General features: G+C 38.8%; 1 protein-coding gene across 2 annotated transcripts in view; it reads left to right on the plus strand.

The window, feature by feature from the left end:
- The window catches only part of vps39 (VPS39 subunit of HOPS complex), a 38,296-nt gene extending 33,948 nt beyond the window's left edge, over positions 1-4,348 (plus strand). For both annotated transcript variants that reach the window (XM_042500768.1, XM_042500769.1), the window contains exons 23-24: positions 2,114-2,205; positions 3,395-4,348. In XM_042500768.1, the coding sequence (XP_042356702.1) occupies positions 2,114-2,205; positions 3,395-3,470 (168 nt within the window). In that variant the 3' untranslated portion in view covers positions 3,471-4,348. The remainder of the gene's footprint in view (positions 1-2,113; positions 2,206-3,394) is intronic.
- The last annotated feature ends 7,619 nt before the right edge of the window (positions 4,349-11,967 follow it).

An 11,967-nucleotide genomic window follows, 5' to 3' on the forward strand; every position in this document is an offset into this window, starting at 1 on the left:
GAGAATAAAAAAAAACTACAAAAAATCAGACCTGTGATTCAATTAACTTTCAAAGACACTTCAATGCAGAAGATGTGTGAATCAGATTGAAGGACATATTGTCAGAACTACTGTATATAACCACTAAAATGTTAGAAATTCTAAGATTTGAATCTGAAAAAATGTGGATACATTTAGCAAAAGACACTCTAGAGTAGCTGAAGTAGAGCAGTTTGAAGCTGCTGTCTTATAAATACTGTATCATGTTAAATGAGCTGTAAATCACATAGTTTCCAGGAATTGCAGTGCAGAAAACTTCTTCAGTAGTTGGTTTTTAGTGGAAAAATCCTACAACACATCAGGTCATGATGTGTACAATCTCAAGCTTTAGCAGTGACTTTGTCAGACAGATAAAATAGCACTATTTATATAATCCTGTGAACAGAAAATCAGAGATGATGTTGTGGTTGTCTCGTGCAGGGGTCGCCTGCGTTTAATATACAGCAGGCTTTATTGCCCCTGGTCATAAGTTGCATGTCAGTCAGTTGAGAGCAGTTCAATTAAAGATTGATTTTTCCTTTTCAGATTGATGTCTAGCCTAAATTAATTTGCATTTATTCATTTCTGCTGCAGCATACATTATCTGCTCTGTAAATCATGCATCCTCTGTCGTCCTGTGCAGAAAAAAACAGTTGGGTCTCTGTCAGTGTTGATGGAGGATTTGTTTCTTTACAGCAAATGAAACCTTTGCATCTGTAATTTTTAGTAACGTCAGTGTACTGTTAGTGGCAGTTTCAGTTAAAGTGACCAAAAGTCAGACAGACAGCAGCCTTTTATTTTTATTTCTTTGCAGTTATTCACCAAATTTATTAAAAGAACAAAAAACTTGGCTACCTTGCTTCATTTAGCAAAATCAGTATTTTTAATGTCAACCATTCCTTTTTTAGTGAAAATCCTTTTTTTAATTCATTTTATTTGCAATAGCAAAGACACGTACATACAAACGGAGGGTGGGTACAGGTTAATTACATATGGACATTTAAAGTAGGGAGATTAACTGTGTTTGTGCACCGTCAAGATTTGAATGGTTATTGTAGGGAGTCACCTTGTGGAGATAATTTGGGCCAACAAGTATTTGAGTCATTATGAATATTTGGCCGTGGTAATAATGTAAATGAACAGAAGGGCAGTCGTTAATACCTTCATGTTTACGCACATAGCCACAGACTTAAAACAACACCCAGCATCCGGTTTCCTTTTGAAGTCTCCTTCTTGTCTGACTTAACATGCGCACAGACGTCTTCTCGTTCACCTTAGCGTGTTTAACGAGCATCTGAACAAACATTCAGCGAGACAGAGCGCTCTGTCAATGTCTGCTTTCAGCTAGATAAACAGCTAATGAGCTGCTCAGCTGCAGCACGTTGAACAGCTCGTAAATGTACCTGCAAATGTCCGTTTAGATGCTCCTTAGTCTTTAATACCACTAACACACTGTCTGTCTGTAGCTTGTGAGCCAACAGTACACATTTGTATACTTTTTCTTAATGAGTACCATAAAACTTGAGTTAATAGCCTGGGCTATTATCTACTTAAACCTGGGACAGGCGTCTCTGTGGGACGGGCTTTTAATTCCTTTCACACGCAACTGTTGCTCAGCAAAGATGGAATTACAGACAAATTATTTATGTCACCTTTTGAGACCGGGGAATATCGTTTTTATTAATTAATTTATTTTCAAAAACATGGGGGAAAAGGTAATGAGAGATCTGTGAAAAAGTACAAAAAAATTACCATAAAATTTGCCAAAAAATAAAAATTACAAAAACCAAAAAACCCTGAGGAATTAAAATAAAAATACAAAGCAAGAAAAAAAAATTAAAATTATTATAATTCTAGAAAATCTATATTTTTAAGAAACACAGTGAGAGCTCTGAGCTGGTTCACTCGGGATATTGAAGAAGAGTCCTTTTTAAAGGACACTTTGTCCTCAGCCTGTCATGATGTATTTTTGAACAAAAAACTTTGCAGATTAAAATCAAAGGTCTTTTTATGTAGCTCACATGTACCATTGTAATAGAAACAAGACGATGATTTCTTGCAGCGTCTGCTCACCTGGTGTTTTCTCTGTTTCCAGGTGCAGGAGGAGCGAATCTTCCACCAGCAGGTCAAATGTGTCATTACAGAAGAAAAAACCTGCAGAGTCTGCAAGAAGAAAATAGGAAACAGGTATTCACCCTCTCAGGGTATTTTGACAAGATTTGTTTGATTTTTTGCTCTTATTCTATTTTTTATTGTTGCATGTGACAAAAAATATATATATTTTTTTTTAAATTCTCTTTTTGTTTTGTTTTACGGGACCTTATAGCCATATCTTTCCAAGCCTTCTGTAAATCACTGTCATAGCTGCAGACCATCGTCTGCTTGCCAGCAAAGTCAACCTGGAAATGTTGAGCACCCAAAAGTTTTATGATATGAATCTACAGTGTGGGTCCCCAGCATTAAGAAACTGCCGGATGCTCACTTACATATGTTGGGAAGTTTGCCTAATTTGCAAACATTTCTACAAATACAATGTTAGCGAGACAGTAACAATCTAAAAATTACAATTGTTCTATTCATGTGTGAAATAAATAGAGAGAGTTAATTAGTTAAAAACACAAATGTGTTTTTTAAAACCGTTAAAACAAATTTGTGCAAATTTATGCAAATTGAGAAAAATAAGCAAATTGCCCAACATATGCAAATTAGCAGCAGTTTCATAATGTTGGGGATGCGTACGATGAATTTAGAACATAAAACTTTTGGTTACTCAGCGTTTGTGTGTTCACCACAGAGCTCTATAGGCTGCCAAATAGACTACCAATAAAGTATATATAAATACAGGTATTAAAAAAAACATTCATAAACTGTATAGAGCCAGAATGCTGGCGTGTGTCTTCATGATACTCGAATCACTTGCCAAACAAGGATGTGAAAACCATTTTAAAAAAAACAAACAAATCAACAAAAAAACCACATAAATTCACCTTAAACAAATGAAGGACGTACAGGTGTAATAAACTCCATCCATCTTTTAAAAACTTATCCTGTTGCAGTCTGTAGCCAACGTAATCCTTCCCTTCCTTAAGATTAATCTGCGAGTCTTGACGGTTATCATCAGGAGTCTCATTAGTTTGTGTTATTGCAGCATCCTTCAGTCTGCATCCTCTGTCTCTTTTAATCAGATTCTTTTGTGTCTGCACTTTCACTTTTATTAACTTGAGCACGGTGTTGTGCCCTGAGCTGCTGTTAATTTCATACCCTGTTCATTTTTTAGCTGGCTCTTATAAATTTAAATTAAATGCTTGTTTACGTGCTGTGATGCGTTGAGTAATAATCGCACAAACAGTGAAACGCTCTCTGTTGTCTCTCGCAGTGCGTTTGCCAGGTATCCCAACGGCGTGGTGGTGCATTACTTCTGCTGCAAAGACCGCACCGTGTGTCCCCACTGAGCAGTAACGGCTCCACCTGACGACCACCGTTTCCTAATAAACAACCCCCCCTCCCTGACCCGCTCTGTGGATTTCAATGCTCAGACATCTTTGAAGTGGAAATGCATCAGAAGGATGGAGAGTGAATAACCAGGTTATGGATGCTTCTCTCCGACGCACCAAACAGGACTTTCTTAACCTGAGTTAACCTCGGGCGCAGTCCCGCTCGACCCACTGAGCAGAAAAAGACTTTCTTTCTCCCCGTGCATGAAGAAACAGGAGGAATGTCCGGGGTCGCTCAGCAGGACGGGAGAAATAAAGAGAAAGATGGAGTCGGATGTTTGAACAGCATGTGTCACTGTAACGCTAGAGGGGATCCGCTCCCCTTCACGTCGCCTCGGGAGAAAACGGGCAGTATTGACAGGCGCCCGGAGGAAGAGGAGCTTTAACAACAGAAGTTAGTTCTCACCAGGAGATGATTACAAGCCTTGGTCAGCAGTTTTTTGTTTCTCCCTCACTGTCTCAACCCTCCTGTAACACTGTGTGCGGTTCAAACGCTGCTTGATACGCCATAATACGCTCTGCAGGAGTGCAGTTTAAATGCCTTTTGTGATTCTGAAGATTGTACTTACAGTGAAGTCAGATGTCTGTCAGGATTTTTTTTTAATAAGCATGTGCCGGTACTGACTGAGTAACACAGCAATCGTCTTAAAGTGTTTGTATTTAATTTAAACATTCGAGGCGGTTTCTCCAGCGAACATTATTCACAGTTATTTACCGTCTTTACAGTGTGTGAATGATTTCTACCAGACAAAAATCTTTATGTAATGCATTTTTTTCTCTAAGTTCTGTCTTTGTTTGCTTTTTCTTTCCCCCAGACATTAAAAAGTTTATGAAGGAGAACTTTTAAAGTGGAAACAGACAACTTTTCAATTTTCTGGCGTTTTTAAGTGGTGTTTTTGTTAGTGCTGCTGTCACAAAGACGAGACACGCTGTATTTTGTTCAGGCACTTTGGTGGCTTCACCGTACGCCATTTCCACTCCTGGGGACGGTAACTGTAACCAGAGTATCAATGCAACCTTGCATCGATACTCTGGTTAAAGGTAAAGCTAATCATAGACTGGAAACAGCATCAGAGGCAGACTCTAATTTCTATGAAAGTCGAAGCCAAAAAAAGTTTTATTTCCAGATATTCGGCGTTAAGGGGCCCAAACAGCAAGCGCACCAGAGAGTTCTCCGTTACCAAGCCAGCTACTTCCAGTTTAGCGGCTCACTAACTTGAACGGGCATAAAATGATTTAATCTTGCGGCTCTTCTAGACTTTCAAATGTCATCTGACCAAGTGGATCAAATCCCCATAATAAAACTAGTTGTCATGTTCAAAAAAAGCTTTCATTGATCTACAGAGTGTCTTTCGCGGCGTCAGTCTCCGAGAAAACGTCCCTCGTCTTTAGCAGCATCATGTGACAGAGATGGAAATTGAAAATTGGCGTCACCGCAGAAAACTAAAGCGCTACCTTCTCTCTCTTTTTTGATTCGGTGGTTGGCTAACGTCCTTGGTGGCGTAAATCGAGCCTTTATTTTCCCAGGAGATCGTACTCTGCGGCGGACCGTAAAACTGCAGAGATAAAGCGAAGCTCATCGGGAACAAATCTAAAGCTCATGATGTCGTTATTCAGCGGCCATTTCACTGTGCAATCAACATTTACGTTATAACGGTAACGCAAACAAAAACAACCAAAAACATGTCTGTTCCACTTTAAAGTGAGACTTCTAACTTTTGAACAGCAGTGAGGTAATAAGTCGTACCTACAGAATAATCTCTGAATTTCCCAGATTTTCACGAGTCTTTGGTTCTCAGACATCATTGTAGAGACGTATTAATCCATCACACGACAAAAATAATCTGCAGCTATTTCAGTCATTTTTCAAACAACAGATTCACTGCTCCTAGCATCTTGAAGTGAGGATTTGCTGCTTTTCTCTGCCATATATATATATATATATATATATATATATATATATATATATATATATATATATATATATATATATATATATATATATATATATATATATATATATATATATATGCTAGTAAATGTAATGTGTATGGTTTTGGACTGTTGACCAGCTAAGACATCACCATGAGCTTGGACATATTAATGGCTTTTCATTAAACATTTCATTGATTAAACAATAAATCTAGAAACTAAACGGGAGAATATATTGATGATGAAAATCACTATGACGATAAGTGTTACAGTAGCACGAGCATGAGCGTTAACTTTAGCTGAAATTAGTCCCCAAAAGCAACGAGTCACACCAGACCAGCGCAGGCTATCAGAGCAAACCCCCGAGTGAGATGGTTTTTTGTTTGATTGTTCGTTTTTTCTCGTGATTTCAACGTTTTCTCATTTGTGAGAGGAAGTTATTTCTCGTTTCAAAAGTTACAAAGATCACAGAATTACATACAGCACTTTAAAAGTGGATGGATGTGTGTTTATTGTCACGCCACGCGTCTGCGTGATAAGAACTGGAAGTGTTGCAAATGACCTGGAAGGAGTGATTGATGTGTGTGTTTTAACGGCAATATCGCTATAAAATGTGCCTGTTTACCGTCCGACGGGGAGGTCGTTCAAGATGCAGGAATCCCCAGTGTATTGAATATTAAATATAAGCAATGAATGTATGTTTTTAGACGGAGTCAGAGTCCGTGGTGTCGTTGCTCTGTTCACTTACTCACTGAAACTTTTTAACCACATTTTTTAGTTCCCACAAGTTGTAGCATTGTCTGCATCTCCTGCTCTGTTTCCCAGCCGTCATCTTCCCGTTCTGCTCTTTAAAGGTTTGCACGAAATCTCTGCTAAGACTGTTTCTGAAATGTTCTTGTTTTTCGTCTGTTTTAGTGGGAGTGTCAGTCCCTCTGTGTGTATACTGTATAAAGACGGAGTGTTAATGACATATTTGTCATAAAAGTTATTTGTTTCTGAGTGGCGACCCAGCAGGTACCATCTGTCTGTTTGTCTGTTTGGCTTTAATCAGCAATGAATAAATATTTCCACTCGTGTTTTTGTCGCTGTGATACCACGCTGTCTGCCACATGTCCAAAACCATGCTGCTGGTATTAACATGTCTTTAACATCACAGTTTTGCTCACATTTAAATTTAGCTGAAGCATGAGCGATTTTTCTTTGAGTTTCATTAACATTCACGAAACCCCCAAAATGCTGTTGTCCTTGTGAAAATATATTTAGAAATTTCTAGAACAACTTGGTGGAAAATTTACGGAAGCCCATCAGCACCAGTATGAAATTAAACAATGTCGAAGTTTGAAGATAGAATTTCAAAATTGTGAGAGTAAAAATAATGAGATACTAATTCAAATCATGGAATACAGTTTTATATACAATTTAAGTGCTAAATAGAAATGTACGTTTTAGATTAAATATAATTTTAAAAGATCATTAAATGATCATTCAGATTTACAAAATCTTTGTTAATTATACACTAGTTATTTAGGAATATTGAGTCAGGTAAATCAGATCTTTTATCTCACGAATTGGCCGTCAAATATCTAATTATGACGAAATCAAATGTGGATTTAACATCTTATTATATAATGGTGATTGAAAATTGTTGAATTAAAAAAATTGTCAAAGACAATTATTATTATTTGAATAATTTCAATTATGTTTTACTAGCAAATCATCATATTATTGCTTACTAATATTAACATAATTATAAACCATTATTATTTAATCGTTTTGGCATGTTAAGTAAAATGTGTACCTTAATTTTAAAATTATTTTGGCTAATTTTCATTCTTCGTATTATTACTTCATCAATATTAATTTTATTTTTTAGATATTTTTAGTCTTCCATGTGTTAAGGCTTAAGCCAATTTAAAAAGTCGACTATATCTATACTGTCAGAAATAAAAACTCACCTTACTTTTATCTTTGTGGCCTGACCATATTTAAGATATTGGATTTTTTTTTTTATTTTAAATTATTTTATTTTATTTTATTTTTATTATTACTTTTGGTAAATGTAAATTTTTGTGTGTGTGACATTTTCTGTTGCTATAACTGAAGAGGAGTGTCTTGACTCCGCTTATCTATTCATGGACAGTCAGCATCCTCATCTCTCATCTGGAAGTCCTTTCCTCCAGATAGGCCCATTATCCTCGGGGCTGAGGCACCAGAGAATACACACGCACACACACACACACACACACACACACACACACACACACACACACACACACACACACACACACACACACACACACACACACACACACACACACACACAGTTACTTGCTAATGGACTTCCTACACTGAGCCGTGCCAGCTGGAGAAACAGAATCACAACAGCTCGACTGCTCAGCAACGCAGTTAGTCACACACACACCACGAGAAAGACGTCTGCCAGCTGCCCTCGACACCGAGGCCTCGGCTGGATCCCGATGACTCTGTCGTCTGGGCAACATCGAGCCTGAGACCAGCAGAACATGTAATAGTGGCATCACTGGAGCATATGGAGCGCTCCGACGTGATCGTACCAACGTCCCCTGTGATTTTGAGAAAGCGGTGTCCATGAGGCTACGAGAAACACTGAATAATTCATCACACACAGAATTATTGTAGCTCTCTTTTTGAGTGTGTGTGAATGAATGAGTGTGTGTGTTTTTACTGGGATGCTGTAATGTCTTGGAATGGTGCACCAGTGTGCAAATGGAAAAGATGTTCCAGTTGGACGCTGCGAGGCCAGCAGGCAGCAGTTTGCCCAGTTTTAACTCTTGCCCACCTCGGCTTTATGTTCTGCAGAGCTGGCAGCGAGAAAAAATACCTCCTGGGTTTTATGGAGGACTCGTTTGTGTAAATACTCAGCAAATTATGACGGACGACGATGATGTGAAGAGTGATTTTAGGACGCTCAAACTTCCATCTGGTTTTGTTTTGTTTATTTGTTTAAACTGTGCTGGCTATGGCTCCATGGCTGACAATGTCGGTCCATCACTCCAGGTTTTTGTCATTTTTTGACAATTATTGGATGGATTGCCATGAAATTTGGTGCAAACATTCATGGTGCCCAGAGGATAAATCTTAATCACTTTGGTGGTCCTCTGACTTTTCCTTTGGCGCCAACAGCTGGTGAAACTTTGCACTATTCTAGTGAAATTTCCATTTTGGAGCTTTTAGTTTGCCATTTTGGCCGTCACAGTCTCGTATTTTTAAGCCAGAAGTCACAATGTTTGAACTGGAGGGCGGAGCTGCCTCACAGCAGCCCATCCACCAGAAGAAAATATTGGCATTGTACATTACTGCAAACCACATGATGTTACATTTGCATGTTTACTATGTATCATATCAACATTTCTAAAGTTATGTACAAGTAGTTTATGAGCTGACTTGAAGATGGAGGGGAAGGTGAATGATGTGAAGACAAGACGCTCACCTGACAAACAACAAAATCAGTTGTTCTGTTGCAAAACTGCTGTGTTTGCCGTAAATATTTAGGCACCAAATGTGGGTGTTTTTGTGGGAATCCATCACTGTTATAACTGTGGCTTTTTAGCCCCCAAACAAGTATTTTTTAGGGGCTTTTCCAGCAACAATTTAGCCCCCAAGTGGGTGTTTTTTGGGGACCTATCGCTGTATTTAATGCCACCTTTGAAGCACCAAACGTGTGTGTTTTGTAACAACCAGTGGCTCTTTTTTCTGCAGCTTTTCAGCCCCAGTCGTGTGTTTTTTAGGGAACAGTGATTCTTTCTGCGGCTTTTCAGTCACAAACATGGGTGTTTTTTTAAAATTATATTTCATTGGTTAAGAAACAGTAAAAGCCACTGATAGACATACAGGCCAATGATATTATATTTGGGTTTTTTTTTTTTTAATCTCTGATTCTTAGGGAAAAAAATCTCTTTATCTTTGATTCTGAGTCTGATTTGACACCAAAACTTGACATTTACGCTGCTGTAGATGTACATCGCAATCCTTGTTAGGAGGGAAATATAGGCAAAAATTATATATAATATTCATAACTATGTCTTCATTAGTGTATAATCACCTGAAAATAACGGTTGTTGTATATTCGTTACTTTTGAATATCGACATACAGAGCGGGTCCACTTCTCTGATGTCTGTCATGTTCTTTTAAAGTTGCCCATGGACAAACATATCAGCTCTAGATGGGGCGATTCATTTTTGTGTCGCCCACTTGAGTTCTCCTACACACACGAGAGAGAAGTTTCAGTTGGTTGCAATCTGCAACTTCACAGTAAGATGCTACTACTAAATCCCACACACTAGACCTTTAGACTCGAGAGCAGCCGCACAGGGAAATAACCTGGAATGACTTCACATCCTCCACTTTTGGAAAGTTACCAGCGATAAAAAATTAAACAAAAATTAATCAGCATTAGTTGTGCTGGGTAATTTTTACAGTTTGAGGATTGTTTTATGAAGTTATTCTTTGCTGACTGTTGCTTATACAATCACATACTATAACACACACACACACACACGCACGCACACGCACGCACACACACACACACACACACACACACACACACACACACACACACACACACACACTCACTCACTCACTCACTCACACTCACACACCAAGAGCTGGCTGCCTGCTTAGCCACAGCGGGGGTAGAAGTGTATTTATACACATTTCACAGAAAGTGCTTTGAATCATAGAAAAATATACACCCCTGGAAATCAATTTCTCTATTTGTCATTGGATTTTGAAAAAAATCTTCTTGTGTTTATGCTTTTTTAAGCTCTCTTACCGAGATATGATTATCTCCTCTGAGTTTTATTATTAGAGATGTGAGTTTAGTAGGTGTGTGTGCGTGTTAACACTGCGCCTGTCTCCTTTCTGTCCTCCTAATCCCCCATGTGCCTTGTGACAACACGGCCCTCGGTGGCTCCCAGTCGGCCCTGACGCCTCCGGCAGTCTGGATGCGTTGTCCCTGTTGGCGACAATAATCTAACCGGTATTGTGAGCTTACACTTCATCTTGATGTGAATGTCAAGATAAAGACAGAGCTTAGAGCTCACAATACCTGAAAAAGAGTGTGTATATCTCCCAAAGCAAACGGGATCTCATTTTTTGGTAAATATTTGATTTGGTTTGTGTGTTTTTGCAGCTCAGGTGAATAATGGGCGAGGTTCACAACAGGACACGAGTTAGTAGCAATGCAGGACTGCTCACAAGTGACTGTATCCTGTAGCTCCACCCATCTGTGGTATAAGTCGCATAAAACGAACCACAAATGATGCTTTGTTCCATCACACGTCACTTGGAAAAAGCTGCATCTGCTGGCTGATTAAGAAAACAGTTGTACTTGTTTAAGGTGGTGCAGTAATTTATGGAGAGAAACACAGCAAAAGAAAAGCAGCTGGTTTGAGTGTTTTGGGTCCGTTTTTGGTGTGATATTTTTCTTGCTGGTAACTGGCCAAAAGCAGAGGGTGTAAGGTCGTACTGAGTTATTTTCAGCACAGATACACGGGAGTTTGATATCATGCATCTACAACACAGAAGCCGTGTGTCAGATTTTGGTGTCAAGCTCAGAATCAGCAACTCTTTCAAAACACAGAGATCTGCTCCTGCGTTTAACAATCACACAAAGATCATATCAATCATAGAAGTCAGTAAAATGAAAAGTTTTCAACAGTTAGTTGCCTCAACAAACCAGCTTACTGTTTTCTCCACTCCACTAAATATGGTTTAGTATTTACAAAACCCCAAAGTACAGACGAGGCAGTGGGAAACCCATTTGTTTTGGGGTCAATCCAGTCAGAAAAAAGTCTTTTACTGCAAGAAACTCTCCAAGTCCATTCTCTTGTCTTTGTCTAATCGTTGTTATTGTCTCTGTTTCTGCAAAAATTGCACTTATCTTTGTGTTCACTTGACCAAAATTAGAATTAGTCCTTGTTTACGCGGGAGCCGCCAGTACTGTTTTGCAAGCAGCAGCCTGTAAGTCACGTCATCAACTATAACGCAGTCGCTGATTGGCTTCTTACGGTATCAAAAACCCTGATTGGCCCGAAATGATTGTAATTTCTGGAAATCGTTTGAGGTGGCAGAGAGTCCAGATTGATGGTCTTACCAGGCTGGACTCAACCTGCTTTGAGCCTTGAAAACAAAAATCCTCATGCACCTTAAATATTTGTTTGGTAGACATATCAGTGTGCAAACTCAGAGGACTCAAATAGAGGACCAACTGTGACTCTTGCTGCAAAGAAACATTCGTAGCTGCGAGCATGGAGGCCTACTCGCTTTGTGTCTGCGCATCTGATATATAGAAGTTTGTTTTGTTCTGTTGTTTGAGTTAAAGCGAGTGAAGTTTCAGTGTTACTCTGCCACGCTTCCATGGTGATGGCAAGAATAGCACGGTGTCTTTTTTGAAGTTAAGTGATGAGTCATCCTCATGCATGAATCATACATCAATAATAGTCTTGTTTTACAAGTTATCCACAATGGGGGAGAAAAACAGAA

The sequence above is a fragment of the Plectropomus leopardus genome, chromosome 14 (genome assembly GCF_008729295.1).
Source record: "Plectropomus leopardus isolate mb chromosome 14, YSFRI_Pleo_2.0, whole genome shotgun sequence".
NCBI classification, from domain to species: Eukaryota; Metazoa; Chordata; class Actinopteri; order Perciformes; family Serranidae; genus Plectropomus; species Plectropomus leopardus.